The sequence below is a fragment of the Eumetopias jubatus genome, unplaced genomic scaffold (assembly GCF_037043125.1).
Source record: "Eumetopias jubatus isolate StellerSeaLion01/CBP00866 unplaced genomic scaffold, mEumJub1_p1.0 scaffold_11, whole genome shotgun sequence".
Lineage (NCBI taxonomy): Eukaryota > Metazoa > Chordata > Mammalia > Carnivora > Otariidae > Eumetopias > Eumetopias jubatus.
The window spans coordinates 19,568,186-19,584,977 of NW_028274817.1; the positions used below are offsets into that span (position 1 = coordinate 19,568,186).

The following is a 16,792-nucleotide window of genomic DNA, read 5'->3' on the forward strand; positions in this document are numbered from 1 at the left end:
TTACCCAAAGTCATGTAATCAGTAAGTGGTGGAGCCAGGATTTGAAGGCACTTTAGTTTAACTCCAAAGCCTTTGTTCTTGGTCACTACATGAACTAGGGGTTCAAGGTGAGATGGGCCTTCAAGGGAGTGAAATGGAGGGAGCAAGGTGATGTGGATTTAGGGGATCAGACACATTATTATTCATTAGGCATTGATTTTGTCCTGGACACTCTGCTAAGTTTTACATACACTTGTTCATTCAATCTTTGTAACAACTGCATGGGGCTAGTACTATTATCCCTACCTTATTGATTTGGAAAGTGAGGCTCAAGGAGGTTAAGTGGCTTGTCCAGGATAACCCAGCTAAGACTTGAACTCAGGTGGGACCTGACTCTTAATTGCTAGGCTTTGCCTGACCTAGAGGAGCTGCCACTTGCTGTCCCCAGGCCCTGGAGGGGCCCAAGGTCAGAGGGGCCCATTGTCCTCTTGTACTAGCCCACCCCTACCCTTCCAAAGGGAGCTAGAGGCTACAGATGCCTGGGCTTCTGACATACTAGGTTGGGGGTTGGGGTAGAGGGTCTCCAGCTGGGAAGACTCAGCCTCTTGGACTACAGCCCTCAGTTTGCTGGACTTAGGGTACCTCTTGGCATCTTCTAGACGTCCATGGGCTGGAGAAGAGGTTCTGGCAGCCCTGCCTGGAGGAGGAGCTTCGGGCCATGGGCTGTAGCCTCACCTGGCACTGCCTTTCTCATCCCTCAGGCCCTGGCCTGTAGAGTACATTTCCTTGTTGCCCCTCCTCACTTGCCCCTCCCAAAGTCCTGTGGTCACTGGAGTCTTTGTACAACTACCTACTTCTAGCCTGTATCCAGCCTATAGGCCCAACTGGGGCCGGATAATTCTGAGATGCTCCCACCCTCCTCCCTAGGCTGGGATGGGAGTTCAAATTACTTTCTCAGTCTGATTTTGCTTTCTCTGATATTTTCCTTTCCCCAACTTAGACCTAATAGGTAGTACCCAGGGATTTTGAAAGGTTTAGGAATCTCCTCTGATAAGGTCCCCTTGCTGTGTGTGACTTTTAAGTACTTTGGGCATTATTCATCCCCCACTCACCACCTTTCCAGAAGCCTGTGCCAAAAAATAGCAGGGTAATGACTTTGCTGCTGCCCCAAATTGCAGGCCAGAGGTTTGGGCCTATTTATTTATTTGGTTTTATTTTTTTCAAAAATTAAAATGTTGTTCCTTTTTAAATAGATGTAGAATAATAGATACTTTTGAAATTCAAACAAAAGAAGAATATAGAAAGTGAGTGCTTCTCTCCCTTACTCCCCCAATCCCACCCCACTTTTCTCACTGGTAACCATTTGGTGCAGATCTTTCCAGTCTTTATTCTTTTGTATGCTTTCCTTTTTTTCAATAAAAATGGAATCACCCTATAAATAATGTTTTAGTATTTGTTCCCCCCCCATGATATAGCACAGACTTCTTTTACAACAAGAATGTTTGTACATTATTTGTATAATTTAAAAAGTTTTAATTAATAAAAAATCATGAAGATTTTCCCTGTGTCATTATATATTTTTCTCCATCATGATTAACAGCTACACAGTATTGTATGAACAAACTATAATGTATCTAACTAATTCCCCATCTGTGTTGTTTCCAATTTCCTACTCTTACGGACAAAGCTGTTGTATCTTTGTCCCTATCTGGGTGCACTTATGTGGCTCTTTCTGTGGATCAAATCCTAGGAGGGGAATGGCTGGGTCAAAAGGTGTCAAAGGCACGTTACAGAGGGTCGGATTGCCCTCCGGAGGGCCGGGGGCCTCTGAAAGCTTGTTGGACTCCCTACTCAACTTCCTCAACCTGTCTGAGCTACAGTTTCCTCCTCTGTAAAATGGAAAGATGATGGTATGTACCTCAGCGGGGTTCTGTGAAGATTATCTGAGGTAGTCAATGCAAAATGCTTGGTTTCAGGCCCCAGTGTCGGTGCCCACTAAGTGACAACAGTTACTCAGTGCCATTGGAGCCTTGAGGCTGGGCTTCTCCTTGTTTCTTTGGTGAGGATAATGCTGGCTGTTTCCTACTGCCCACAGCCACTAAGGGCAGTGGGATGAGTGCAGCTGAGAACAAGGCCTGGAAGCACAGTGGCCTTGTCTTCGCTCTGGGAGCAGCTCTCACTCCAGTCTGCCCTCCCTGATGCAGTTAATGCCGGCAGAAACAAAGGAAGCCAGGGGTCTTCGTCTCTGTCCCACCTCCTGGGAGATGGTGTAGCTTCAGTGGGCATGAGGTGGGGCTCAAGAGGAGGTGGCCTCAGAGGGAAGGCCCGGCCAAATCCAAATCTCTCCCTTTTGGACACTGGACAGGCCCTAGTGCCGGTCCGTCCTCACTGGGGAGGCCCTCAAGGCTCTTGTTAAATAATCATTCTAGGAAGAGACCACTCTCAGACCCCAGCAAGGCCTGTGGCCCTGGGAGCCTGTACTCAGGGGACAGCTGGTTAGTGGGAAGAGCAGAGACCGTTAGCACTTCAAACTGGAGCTTTAGGTCAGCAGGATCAAGGGCACTGGGCATCTGCAGGGAAGGGGCGGATGGCCCTGAAAGGACAATGGAGGTCATTTTGCCAAGTCCAGCTTCGAAGGATATTGGTCTGACCCTCCCCCAGCCCTCTCTTCATAGGAAAGATAACTGGAGACTGTAATTTGTTCTACCTATGTTTATTGCTGCCAACTTATCCCCCTCCACCCCCTCATATGTACACCCAAACCCTTCCCCCAAGCTAGCTTTTACCAGAGTTCCTCGTAGTAGGTCCAGAAGTGCGTTCACTAAGCAGGCAGTCCTAGATGTAGTGGGCACTGTCCCCAGGCCCGCTGGGCCCTGGGGAAGGGTTACTCTGCGAATTCAGGGCACAGACTTGGTACTGAGGTCAAGGGAGGCCCCCATCAACAGATACACTTCCTCCCTTTCTGGAGCTCAGGGTACATCAAAACCTTTTGCAAAGCAAAGTTGGTGTAGCAGACTCCCCAGTGTCAAGCTTTGTGCTTTCTTTGCTTATAAGAACCCATAAAGGTGGCCAAGTCTGAGTTCAGACTTGCATGTGACTTCCAAGGGGCAGTTCTGTCCTTGGAAGCCAGATCTGACCATCTGCCATCAGCGTTCAGGGGAAGTGTCATTGGATGGGGCCAGAAGTGGAAGGGGAGAGTGCATGTTGCATGAGGTCTGGGCATTGTTTTAAGCTGGGGGGAGCTGCAGCTTGGCTTGAGTTATGTGGGGAGGTATGGAATGAATGAGCAGGAGGAGCCATTTCACTTGGGAGCCCAAGGCCCCTTCAGCTCCCTCAGTCAACCCCACTGGTGTCCTGGGCCACAGGTAACAGGAGAGCAGACATTTAATGTCCCAGAATGTCAGAGCTGGAAAGGCCCCCAGCAGTATCCATTCTAATTCCCACCAGTTAGTGGCCAAACCTCCAAAAAGGTTAAGGAGAAGGAATGTGGGAAAGGTACATGCGGCTTTCCTCAAGCCTTATTTGGGGAAATCTGTACCTACCCATGATCAGTTAGGGTCCTTTTAAAGGGCCAGCTTCCCTAGGGTTTTGAAACCGACCCAAAATACTGACCTGGCCTCCCTTTCAGGAGAAGTGTGCCAGGGGAAAGTGGTGTGGGGCTGAGGAGGGTTTGGGGGCCTCGATGGTGAGGGACATGGGTAGGGCGGCCCCTCAGTGTCCCATCTGCTGTGGCTTGGAGCAGGTGGTGCCTGGAAGTTCTATGCTGTCAGTAGCTGATGGAGGGAGGGGGCTGCGCGGGTGGGATGTGCCTTGGGTGGCTCCCCATCCACTCCAGCCAAGCCTACGGTGCCCTGGCCGGCCCCTACTGCCCTGGGCGCTCCTAGGGGAGCAGGGCCCGGCTCAGCACCAGTCCTCCAGGGAGTGCGCCACCGTGGGAGGTCGGGCCCGTCCCTGCAGTCTTTGCTGCTGGGGCCCAGCCTTGGCCCTCGCCTCCACTTCTGTCTCAAGGCGCCCCGGCCAGGGAGAGGCCCTGCAGCTGCTCCTCAGCGCCTGCCAACTCGGCCTCATCACGTCCGCTCTCTGAGCCCTCGAAGCAGCCAGAGTCTCGAGGAATGTCCACCTTGGGTCCAGACACTGTGTTTGCAGCTGGCTCCTGGCTGCTTTCCGCACCCTCTTCCGCCTCCTCGCTGCCGGCTGCCGGGCCAAAGAGGGGGATGGAATATTGGGGGGGGGGGGCTTGGCCCTTAGCTGGGAGGGGTTCAGAGGCCCCAGGGAGCCCCTGTGTGTGGGGGGGGTAGGGACTCTGGGAAGTCCACTGTGGGCAGTCTCTCCCTCTGGGCACCCACCACCACCCTTGCCCCTCTCACCCTTCCCGGCTTAGAACCAGGTAGGGTGGTTTCCAAGCCAGCAACTCAGCCCCGGAGCCCAATTTCTTTAGCAGCCAGCTAGGGGCTGGGAAACCTGCGCTTGATTGCTAGCTCTGCTATGACCCAGCTTGGAGGCCTCGAGTACATGCCTTACTTTCTCTGGCCTTAAGTCTCCCCTTTCATCCCAAAGGGAGTTGGACCCCATCATCCCTAAGGCCCCTCTGTCTGCAAACTTTGCCTGAGTCTGGAGTTCAAGTGTGGAAAGTGCCTTCCCTCTGCAGAGGGGTGCCGGGGCTGAGTGTGGTCACTGGGCCAGGCCAGGGCAGGCCTTCCCTCCCCGGAATACCTGGAGGCATTCCCCCCAACCGGGTTCCTAAACCCACTCACTGTCGTAGTCCAGCAGCAGCTCAGCGGCCGTGAGCAGTTTGGCCCGGTGCTGTGGGTCCATGATGTTCAGCTCATTGAGGTGTGTTTCCCGCAGCTCTTTGAAGTCCTCCAGTGTCTGGTAGCCATTGAGCAGCAGGGTGGACGTGTGCTCCTGCAGGTGGAGGCAGACCCCCAGTTGGGCCCCTTACAAGTCACCCCCGCTTGGGATCCCTCCCTTCCCACATAGCTGACCATGCCCTAGCCTCCATCCCTGGGGCAAGTGTGCCTCCCTGGAGGTCCCAGCTCCAACCTCCAGGCCTATGCGCTCCAGCAGCTCATGCAGAGTCTTGGGCTTGGGCCTCTTGCCCTTGCTTTGTCGGCGACTGGGGCGGGCGGGGCCCGCAGCCTCCTCAGGCAGCACATCCACGTAGATGAACTTGAAAGATCCCAGCCTGCCATTGAGCAGGCCCAGCCACGTGCCCACAGGTGGCTTCTCAATGATCTGGATCACATCTCCTTTCTGTGGGAGGACAGGAGAGCAGAGTGGAGCAGGGGAGAGGAGAAGGGTATTCCCTTGGCTTCCTTGGACACCATCCTATCCTGGCTCAATACAGCTTTCTTCATGGGCCCAGCCTGCCAGGCTCAGGAGAGGCCTAGACGCCAACCTTACCTGCAGTTTCAGCGAGTCACGGTCATAGGGGCTGGGAGTGAAGTCGGTGTGGACTCGTGCCCTGCCACAGAAGGGCCCTGTGTACTGGGGGGCAGGTGGTTCCTCTCCGAAGCTGCTAGAACCCGGGCTGGGGCTGCAGAGCTCACTGCCTGCAGGAGATGGGGCAGGGAGGAGGGTCACCTTTGTTGCAAGACAGCTGGGGCAGTACCCGGCAGGTACCTGCCAGGGGCTGTGGCTAGAAATCCCAAGGCCACCCTGCAGGAGCACAGCTTCACCTTTGGGGCCTCAGACATGGAAACAGTTGACCACAGAAGGAGAAAGGGCTCACAGACTAAAGAATGAGCAAATTGGGAGGACCTCTACAGGCCAACTGGGTCCAATGAACAGATAAGGAAAACTGAAGCCAGACAGGCCAACTGAGCGCCCAAGACCTCTCACCTTATAACTGGTAGCCCTGGGTCCATTTGACTCCAGGTCTCCTGACTCCCAGTCCAGTGCTCCTGGAAGCCACCTTCCACACAGGAAGCCATACCCTGAACTAGTATTTTAGTTTCTGTATGTAATAAGACTCAGCATCTAGTTACAACATCACATGGAAACTCAGAAGGGCTCTTTCTCTCTGGGAAGGGCGGGATGAAGGGCATTATAAGTGGCTTTCAGTGGGGGCAGGGAGGTGTCTGTGGAGCCAGAGAAAGAGCACGGAACTTAGAACTAGCCTGAGGAGTGAGAAGGCCAGTGCCTCTGTGGGTCTGCAGCTCAGAGCCTGCAGCCCCTCCTCCCGGAGGGGCTGCTGGAACCTCCTGTCCAACCTCATAGGCATCTAGAAGATGCCAAGTGGCTCCCTGAGCCCAGCAAACCAAGGGCTGCAGTCTAAGAGGCTGAGACTTCCCCGCCGGAGACCCTCTAGCCCCACCCCCAGCCTGGGATGTCAGAGGCCCAGGTGGCTATAGCCTCCAGCTCCCCTTGGAAGGGTGGGGTTGGGCGAGTCCAAGAGTGCAGTGGGGCTCATCGTTTCCCTTGGGCCCCTCCAGGGCCTGGTGACAGCAAGTGGCAGCCCCTCCAGGGTAGACCTCAGTTTGAGACTGGGTCATCTGGGCAAAGGGAAAAACCTCCCTAAGCCTCAGTTTTCACATCAGTAAAGTGGGGATAATAGTGCCAGCATCATGAAGTTATTGTGAAAATGTAATATGAAGACGGCTGGGAAAGTTCCCCAAAGGCAGACTGCTAAGGTTCATTTCTCTTACCTCCCTCCCACACAGCCAGCTGCAAGGCCCTAACCCAGTCCTTTTCTCCAGACTCAGCAGATGTCCCCTTGGGTCGCCTACTCACCCGTGGAGGCCTGGCGGCTGAGTCCCGGGAGCTCACACTCCTCCTGCTCAGAAAAGGCCATGACCATCTTCTCGGGGCCAGGGCTGTCCAGGCTGCCCTCTGGAGATGTCGGGGAGGCGGAGCCCTCCTCCAGAGTGTCTCCCTGCAGGGGACGGGAGGCAGGGGGCCCTGAGCAGCCCTGGCTGGGGCGCCCAGGGGTGCAGAGGAAATGGGCCTGGGCTCTCCGGGGGGTGGGTGGGGGGGTGGGGGGGCTCCCAGACTGCGCCGTGCTCTCTGAGCACAAGCTTCCGCTTCGCTGATGTGGGAATGGCCGTCCTCAGGCGGCGACCTCCTGCAGCAGGAATGTGCGGGGCCCGCGCGGAGAGGGCTGCGGCGCCCGAGCTGGGGCTCAGAGCTGCAGCCAGGGAGGAGACCGGCCCGCAGGGGCGCCGGCGCGGAGCTACCTGCCGCTGTGCTCCTGCGCGCCAGGTGGGCCTGTCAGGTCCTTGCACCCTCACAGTGACACTTCAAGGTAAGCGCTCTGATTGTCCCCAGTTCACAGAGGAGAAGTCACGGAGGAACGTCCCCAAGGCCGCATAGGAACCCACAACGGAGCTGAGCTGGCCTGACTCCAGAGCTCCTCCGCCTCACCACACACCTCAGGGCGGTGGCAACCCCTTTCACAACCGGCTCTCTAGGAATCAAAGGCCCGATTCCTGCGTTGTAAAGACTCCCCTCCGTGGAGTCGCTCACCGAGCAGCACACCGTGGGGGCTAATTCCGGCACACAGAGACTACAGAGGCAAATGACCTCAAGAGCCCAGAGAACAGTGAAAGGTAGTATAAGATTCAGGAAATTACGAGTTTTGAAGGTTGCCCGTAGTCTCTTTATTTTCAATAGAACTTATTTAATTCTAAGTTTATAGAATGTAATTTTCGGTAATGGTTGGGTTTCACCCCTGGCTCACCAAATTCCTCAAAATTTGACCAATTGCTGTCCTGAGCTGGTAGGAGCCAGTCTGAGAGCTGACTTGGGCACTCCCCCACCCCCGACCCCCGCCCGCAAACCTTCGGTCAGAGTCATGGCCACAGCCAACTCACTGTGTGACGTCAGCTACTTGCACGTGCCTGCCCCACAGCTGTCTGTCCCACCCTCTCTCCCTGGGCCCAAGCCAGCCTTCTCTGTTTTCTCTCCTAGGGGCCCCTTTTCCAATCCTGTCTTCCCAATCCCAGAGGCTAGTTCCAAGCAAAACTTTGAGGTGGATGAATCTGCTTCAGGCAATTGCATCTCCCTTTCAAGCGCCACCCTCCTCCTCAGGCCAGCCTTCCTCGGAAGCTTCTGTTACCCAGACTTTCCTCCCTCCTCAGACCCCACTCCTGCTCCCTCAGGACCATGCCTTGCTGCCAGGCTCATGGCTGAGTGAGCTCTCCTCCCAGATGACCTTCCTTCTCATATTGAATCAGGCCCTCAGGCCCAGTACCCGGGCTATGGCCGTCAAGGTGGCCATGCTCACACGCGGCCAGAGCACTGCCTGCCCTCCCTGCCCCCCCACCCCTCCCCTAGACCGCAGGCCTCACCATCTCTTCTGACAGCGCCTTCACCATCATCTTGCCCATCTTCCTGTTCATGGTTCGGGAAATCACGGCCCTCCACTTTTTCCCCAGCTTTTTGCCACTCTTCCCAGCATCTTCTGCGGTAGGGACACCTGACTCATCTTCTGGAATCTGTGACAACAAAGGAGGAAGTCCGGGATTTAGGGGCAGAAGGAGGCCTTCAGGTCCTGGCAGAGGATGGAGGTGGGAATGAGAGGCTCGCATCCCCTTCCCTCCTAGCCCCAGTCTCGTACTCAGCCCTATTAATTTGTAATTAATTTGACAATTACAGTTGACCCTTGAACAACGTGCGGGTTATTGGCGCCAACTACCCCCGCCCCGCGCAGATGAAAATCCACGTATAGCATTTGACTCCCCCAAAACTTAACTATTCATAGCCAACTGTTGACCAGAAGGCTTACTGATAACAGGGGGTTAATGCATATTTTGTGTGTATATGTACTATATTCTTACTACAAAGTAAGCTAGAGAAAAGAAAACATTACTAAGAAAATTATGAGGAGAAAATACATTTACAGTCCTGTACTGTATTTATTGAAAAAAAATCTGCGTGTAAGAAATCATGCTGTTCAAACCCGTGTTGTTCAAGGGTCAACTGTAGTTTGTAGTTGAAAACAATGTGGGTGATTTCTGGGGGCCCAGAATTTTGACGGGTGGGAGGGTTGGCCTTCTGTGTGTAAGCAGGCTTTCCTCAACAATCCCCAGATCTCCTCTTCCCCCCACCCAGGGCCTGCAGCCAGATCCCCCTGGGAGGCTCTGCAACTCACATTATCATCCAGATTAAATTCCTTCTCGCTCACCACGGGGGAGCTGGGTTTGGATTTGGCAAAATCCTTGAAGCTGCTGGAGCGCTGAAGTGAGAGCTGGAAGAAGCAGAGGTGTGGCCCTCAGTGGCTGGAAAAAGGCTGGCAGAGTGAGGAGCCAGGAGCTGTCCCCGGCTCTGGGCACGCGCACACCCCCCAGGGCTAGGCAGCGCGCAGGTGCCCTGAGGAGCCAGGGCTACCGAGCCGAAGCGTCAAGGTGTACTTGGAGCCACCTGGCTTCCTGCTACCCTTCAGCCGAGGGTAGCCCCTAATGCGGGCCCCAGAGCAGGCTCCAGACCTCAGGAGCCTCCAACCTCAGCCAAGCCTCACACAAAGCCCACATGACCACCAGCACCTGCAGTTTGGTCCCCAGAATTTTGGAGGCAAAGACTAAACGAGTCTGAGCAAAAGCATATCTCCTACTAGAGACGTACCTCAGCAGGACGATAGCATCACCTTTACCTAATAGAGCAAACCTTCCCCAGCCCTGCCACCGCCTCTTTGCTCTGGACCTGAGGCAAGCATGGTGTCCCTGTCACGGTGATAGAGCTGAACACACTGAGGTCGCCAGCCTGATGAATCTGTGTCCCCAGAAGAGCAAGGCAATCCCCCAGGAGTCAGTAAGACCTGGCATTCCGCTTTCTGGAAACCCTCGGGAGAGGCTTATTAAGAGAAGGTGCCAACAGATTTGGGACACGAATGACTGGGGCTCATTTAGTAAAAGAAAGTTGCTGTTTTAAATTCCTCCATCTCGGCTTTTAACCTTAGCCGCTAACGTGATGAGCTGGCTACTGCTGACGACATGTGCCAGAGCTTGGACTTTTAAACCCGGCTGATTGTTTGCGCTGATGAGACTGTTTTCAGGAAATGAGCTTTCTTAATTGCATATGCATGCGCATGGCAAGATAGCAGCCAGAAGCCAGGGCCCAGCAGGTTAGGAGTCAGGCTTTACACACAAGAGGTAAGGCTGAGCCTGCATCAAGATCAGGAGTCAAGACCAGAGAGAGATACACACAGGAACCAGGGTTCACAGATGGCCAGACAGATAGAGCGGGATAGACTGCAGACACCAGAGATAAGGGCTTGAGGAACCGAAGCCCCAAAGCCACACAAAGCTGAAAGTTTCACATCCTCTTTCCTATGAAAGGGGGGTCCAGTGGCAACACCCCAGGGCCGGGGCAATATCACCTGCCCCCAACACACACACAATTGGCCCCAACTCGTGGGGACTCCTGGGGACTTTGGTTCTCCTGGTGGGTCTTGACCAAGGCAAGTCAGCACTCAGGGTCAGGCGCTACACTTTCCTAGAGGTTTCAGCAAGCTAGTGGACCCAAAACTAGGTCAGCGGTCAGGCCATCAGATGCTGCCTCCACGGGGGCCTCCCGGATGGGGCACTTACGGCCTCCATCAGGAAGGCTCTTCTGTGCTACACTGGGGAGTTGGGGAAGGGGAGGCCATGAGTGGGCATAGGCAGGGGAGAGCATGACCGTGGGGTGACTGCTCGGATTCCCATGCGTCTCCTCCATCCTCCTTCCTTGGTTTCCCCACCCACTATTCTTTCCTCTTTTTCCCCCTTTCTTTCCCCTTCTCTCCTCCACCTTTTGTTTATTTCCTCCTCTTGAATGGCTAGGATGCAGCTGCCTGGGTAACTTCCTCCTCTTACTGCCTGGAAAAGAGAGAGGGTGGGCACCAGGCTGGCCTGGGCCCAAGGAGCGCAGGCTGGGCTGCTATTTATAGACCGATGGGACCTATTACGGCCTTCCCTTCACCACCCCTCAGCTTGGTCTGCAGACCGGGAGGCTGGGAGTAGCCCCAGAAGTCCCAGGGACTGTGAACCTGGAAAGCATGCAAGAGGGCAGGCCCGGCGCTGGAAGTAGGCTTTGTTGGGGAGAGTAAACTCACCACCGGGCCCCAGTTCTTTCCTTTCCTGTCATTAATCTGCAGGCTGGGGGCTGGGAGGGGGGCCTTTGGCCCCCAGGGACCTTATGTCAGGGCCCCTCTGTCCCAGCTTTAGCTCAAAGCTGGAGGAAACAATCCAAAAGTGCCGTGGGGTGGCGCTGGGACTTGGGCCCTGCTGGCCACTCCTCGGCCCAGGGATATGGAAAGGACTAGACATGTGCTTCGGGTGACAAGGGTCTGGGCCAGCCAGGGTGGCCTTTTGCCCGGCCTACCTCCAACCTCGGGGCCAACCCCAAATATCCTGAAAGTCTTTGGTGACCCTGAAATGATCCCACTCCCAGGTATGAGTTAAAATCCTTGAGTCCCCTTGGATTTTCCACCTGGTTTCCCTTTGGAGCGAGACCTTCCTGGGGGTCCTGCACAAGGCAGGAGGTAGTACCCTACACTGTTGGCCCCTTTTCCATGTCCAAGGGGAGTATGTGGGTCTCTTGGAAAGAGCTACTTTTCTGGCATCAGACATTGGTGAGTTCAACTTTGGGATGTGTGACCTTCGGGGAGTTATTTAACCTCCCAACCTTCAGTGTCTGTGAGCTGACAGGTGGTCACATCTTGGTTCTGCCATTGACCAGCTGTGTAAAGTGGGGAGAGTTCCACAACTTCTCTGGGCTTCCATTTCCTCATGGGTAAAATGAAGACAAAGGCACCTACCTGGTTGGTTGCTGTGAGGATAGAAGTCCTGTCTGCTAACACAGCAACCCCTCAACGAATGTCCATGTGTGCTTAGCCTTTCCTCTGACCCCCTCCAGACTCTTACCCAGGGCGTGCCCCACCTGGAACACTCCACCCTTCTCTGTCAACCATAGTTTCTCCCTTCCTTCAAAATCCAATGGAACTGGAAACAGTCCACGTGCCCACCAACTGTAGAATGGATATAGGAATTGTAGCAGTCATTGAAGGGAATAGTACATAGCGATGAGCTTGGTACAGCTTTCCCTAACAATATGGATGAATCTTGCAGATACACTGTTGAGCAGAAGGGGCCAACCACCAGAGTACATGATATGGTTCCTTGTATAGAAAGTTCAAAACCCGGCAAAACTAAGTTATGCTGTTGGAAGTCAGGATAGTGGTTACCCTTAGGGAAAGGGAGCATGTAGTGACCAACAGGGGCATGAGAGAAGCTTCTGGAGTGTTGGAAGTGCTTTTTTTTTTTTTTAAAGTAAGCGCTATGCCCAACATGGGGCTTGAACTCATGACCCCGAGATCAAGAGTTGTGTGCTATACCGACTGAAGCAGCCAGGTCCTCCAAAAGTGCTTTGTTTCTTGATCTGGGTGTTGCCTATGAGGGAATGTTCGCCTTGTGGAAATTCATTGAGTGGAACACTTGTAATTTATCCACTTCTTTGGACAGATATTATACATCCATAGAAAGGCTTTCCAAATCCAGTTTCAAAGGTGCTGCCTCCTGTAGGAAGCCTCCCCTGATCACCCCCTCAGAGCCTCACACTGCCCCCCATTGGCATCTTCTTCCCCTGCTTCCTAAGCAAGCTTGGCTTTCACCGGGTGTCTCTGCAACTAGCCCCTCAGCTCCTTCAGTGGACCAGTCACATACCCAGCACCCTCTGGGCTCCAGGCACTGGCTTGTGCGTGTGTGGGAATCTGGGAAGAAAGGGGTTAAATACCTCCCATGTGCCCTGCACCCTGTCCACCCCTTTGTGGGTGCCGGCTCACTCCAGCCTCACCACAGCCCCATCTTAACACCCTTCCTGCCCAGCTGAGGAGCCTGAGACTCAGAAATGAAGTGTCCGAGGCAGAGTTACACAGCAGGCAGCAGCAAGAGCAGGGGTTTGAACCCCGTTCTGTGACTCTGGAAGCCTGTGCGTGTTGCTGTGCTCAGAGCTCACTAAGTTGTCTCCCAGTATAGAAATGCATTTGAGTGTACTGGAAACTGTGGGTGGTGTTTGGAGGGAGCTTCCTGGAGAGTGAGCGGGAGCATGGAGGAGGAAGGGCTCAGGAGGGCTTCTAGGAGGAGGAGACACATTTAAGCTGAGCTATGCAAGGGATCAAGGATTTCTCTGGGAGAAGCTGGGAAGGGTTTAAACAAGAATGAGAGTTAGAAACATTCTGAGCATAGTCAGTGTGGTGCGAGGTGAAGCAGAAAAGGCCATGGAAGGCCCTGGCCAGCCATGCCAAGGAACTTGGGCATTAGCCTGCGGGCAACGAGGAGCCACTGGAAATGCAAAGTGTATGCTGGTGGGGGTGTCACGTAGAGGTGTGCTTTTCTACTCATGGGTTGAGTCTCTCATGTTCATCAGATTCTTCTAGTGCTTCTGGGATCAGTAGGGGGACAAGAGAGTAGAGGAAGAAGGGGTTAAGACTCTGGAGACTGATAAGTCTTGGCTTGGATCCCTGCTCTGCAGCTTACTAGCTGTGTGAATTTGGGTGAGTCACTTCACCTCTCTGAGACTTGGGCATAAAATAGAGATAGAGGCAATATCTGCCCCTGCTTCACAAGGTTCTCATGAGGAGCCAACAAGCTCCAATAGGGGTAGAGTGCGCGGCACCTGGCGCCTGACGAGTCCTCCCTTAGTGCAGGCTCTTAGTGCTTTTAAGTCTCGTTTCCTCCACCTCAGGGCTGGGACCCAGGCTTGGTCTTCTCTGCAGTGCACACCCCGCGCCCGCCCACACCTACAGCGTGCACCCTACTCGTGTGCACATGCTTGCCCGTGAGGGAGCACTCTCATGTTTATTGTCCCAGGCCATCTGCACAACCTCCTGAGATGGGCAGATCAAGAGCTGGCCTCCTTTTCCAAGGTGAAGGAACTGAGGCCCAAAGAAGGTCAATGAACTGTCCAAGGTCCTACTGCTAGAACCCGTAGGATTTCAACTCCCCTGTCTTGCCTCCCACTCAGCACACTCATTCTGGCAGCCCTGGGAGGAGGAGCAGGGGCAGGTGAGAGAGGCCTCACTTGCCTTTGTGCTTTCCCCCCACCGTGTCACCTCAGCCACTGAGAAGGGACTTGCCCAAGGTCATGGTGCTGGAGCTGGGCTGCTGTCTCTGGGTGTGGGGAAGATGCTATCTCTACCTTCTGGAAACTTGGCTTCTCCAAGGCCATTTCCACAGTATTGGGGCTTGGAGAGTGGCTCTTGAGGATGGCCCAGGCTCAGGCAGGGGTGGGGCGGGGTTTGCCTGGATGATCCTCCCTGGAGGGAGGGACATGGACCTCAGAGTGCCACACGGGCCTTGCTTTTCCTGGGAGAAGCCTGGGGGGACAATCCCAGAGGCCTAGCCACCAAATACAGAATCCGGATAATGGAAGTCAGGGAAGAAGACAGGGACTTCCGGCTTCTGTGTGCCACTGGGCACCTCCGCTTGAGATGGCACAGGGTCCCAGTGTCAAAGTGTCAGCTCTTTCTCAGGCTCTTTCCCCCAGCTCGCTCCCCTGTGGTTTGGGGCCCAGCAATGTCTACAGCAGTCTCGGCTTCCCACCGCCATCAGCCAGAGAGCAAGGGGAAGTGGGACCTGCTCACCCCGGAGTGGCAGCCAATGGTAAGTCTGCTGGGCCTAGCGCCAAGCAGGGCTTAGATGGGGGTGACGAAGCCTATGTGAAGACTCGTGAATCTCTACCCCCCTCTGCCCACCTCCACTGCAACTTAGAGAAGCATCTGGGGTGGGGAGAGTACAGCCGGAAGTGGCAGCCACCCCAGGACCTGAGATGGGGCAGGATGCACACCCCAGTGCCCAGGGGCTCAGTCTTTCAGCTGGCTTGGCCTCCACTTGGGAGCTGCTCCCCTGACAAGGGAGGGTCCCCCACAGGGCACCTGGGCTGAGCTCCTGGGAAAACAACAGGACACATTGAGGGCCTGGAGGTCCCCCGAGTGTGGCCTGGGGCTAGGCCTAGGTCTCTTGGACCCGGTTCAGGCCTGCTTGGGGATGGTCCTAGGATCCCGCTGGATGTGTGGAATGTACTTGGCTGGTGTCCTGGGAGAGTACTATAATCAATTCAAAGAATAAGTCTAGAAATTCTCAAATCCAACTAGAGAAACCCAGATCTGGCGGTCTTCAAGGAATCTTCTGGTCTGGTCTCTGCTCCAGGAAGAGGAATATTTGAGCTGTCCACGACAGCTGCTTTTCCTCTTGGCCTTTAGAGTCAGTCCCTCTACTGAATTTTTCTTCCTCAGCCCCTATTTCCCATCTCACCAGCTTCATTTCTCATTCTTCACAAATAATTTCTTCCCGCCTGGGAAGAACCTGCATGTCCCCTGCATCCCACTGAAGGTTTGGAGAGCCTTTTCCTGAGTCTAGGAATCCCCTGGGCCCCCTCTGCATGTTGGCCGCCTCTCCTGAGGGCCTGGGGAGCTGCAACAGAGCTGAGCCAAGTGGGCAGAGTCTGGCTATGGCCAGAGGGCAGGGGCCCCAGGAGCATCATGGCGCCCATCTGGGTGGCCCAGCAGGGCCCTTTGAGTGAGATGGCTCCTGAGAGGCCGTGCTTGGGCAGAAGCAGTGGCAGGACCAGCATAGGGGAGAGAAAATTGAGTACAGTCTTGGGATGCACCTTGAGAAGTATATTTTGTGATTCTTGAATTCTAGTCTAGGATTCTAGCCCCTGATTTTAGATCTCTATCCCATCATTGTAGGGTTGAATTCTGTAACTCTAGACTTCTAAGGGTCTGGAACCCTGACTCTCTAGATTTTGAAAGTCTCTTCTGTACTTTTGTTACTCCAGTAACCTTTGGGCCCCCGTCCCAATGCCCTTGGGAGAATGGCCCTTGCCTACAGACACAACGTCCGGCCTTTGGCTCTTCCCACTTCTAAGAGTCCTGGAGAGGGTGGGTTGAGAGAGCAGAGGGAAGGAAGACGTGAGTTCCCAGAGATGCTCCTCACCTTTCTCTTCTGAGTGGGCTCCTTATCGCTGGCGTTGGAGGGTTTGCGGCGCAACATGGTCCTCTGCCCTGGTGACACTCCGTCCCTGCAATCTTAGGTGTCGAGATGCCGAGACCTCTTGCTCAGCCTCGCGAGCACCGTCCAGGGGGCACGGCATGGACCGAGCCTCTGGCTGCCACTCTGTGTGCTGGAGTGGCAGCTTGGGGGCGCGGGCCATGGACACCCAGCGGCAGCAGCATACAGGAAGCCCAGCCACGTGACCTGCTCTTACAGCAATCGCAGCCCCTGCCGGCCCCGAGGGAGGAAGGAAGTCCCAACTTCAGTCTCCAGAGATTCTGATATAGACGGCTCTTAGGTTGAACAAGCAGAGAAAAGTCCCTACCCTGCTGTCTCGTGTCAATCATTACCTGTCCTGCTCCATCTCCTTGGGGGTGGCCCATCGACTTGACATGATATGGCCTACTGAAGCCTCTTCTCCCGCCAACCAGAAGCCAGAAGCCAGAAGCTGAGCCATCTCTGCCCTTTAGGCCAATGCTCCTGGTCATCTTGCATCACCAAGGTCATCACTACCACCACTACCACCCGTACAACCATGACCCTACAGTCATCCCCTACAGCCTATCATCACAACAGCAAGCACCCTAAGGCAACACCCTCGGATGTCACCCCCATAGTCATCATCATTGCTGCTAGCACCCTCACAATCAGCAGCCTCATGGCTGTCACCCTTATGGACATTCCAGCTAGTCACCAACAGTGATCTGACCCCTACAACCATCAGCCCTACAGTCATCACACTTATAGCCATCACGACATCCTTGCAGGGGTCACTGGGGCAGTCATCCCCACTGCCACCAGCATGCCTATAGCCATTCTCTTCAGAGCAGTCATGCCTGCAGTCA

The 16,792-nt window shown here is 54.6% G+C and overlaps 1 protein-coding gene across 2 annotated transcripts; it reads right to left on the reverse strand.

Moving 5' to 3' along the window:
- Positions 1-2,676: 2,676 nt before the first annotated feature.
- SASH3 (SAM and SH3 domain containing 3) lies at positions 2,677-16,129 on the reverse strand. 2 transcript variants are annotated; one of them, XM_028122684.2, is made up of 8 exons: positions 15,891-16,127; positions 9,071-9,166; positions 8,268-8,414; positions 6,712-6,853; positions 5,383-5,531; positions 5,023-5,232; positions 4,734-4,884; positions 2,677-4,173 (listed from the first exon to the last, which is right to left on the reverse strand). In XM_028122684.2, exons 1-8 carry the CDS (start codon positions 15,945-15,947, stop codon positions 3,983-3,985), a joined length of 1,143 nt encoding a protein of 380 aa, XP_027978485.1. In that variant the 5' UTR covers positions 15,948-16,127; the 3' UTR covers positions 2,677-3,982. The 2 variants fall into 2 exon arrangements, with proteins under 2 accessions (XP_027978485.1, XP_087884780.1); XM_088028654.1 differs by lacking the exon at positions 9,071-9,166 and having other exon boundaries at positions 15,891-16,129.
- Positions 16,130-16,792: the final 663 nt, after the last annotated feature.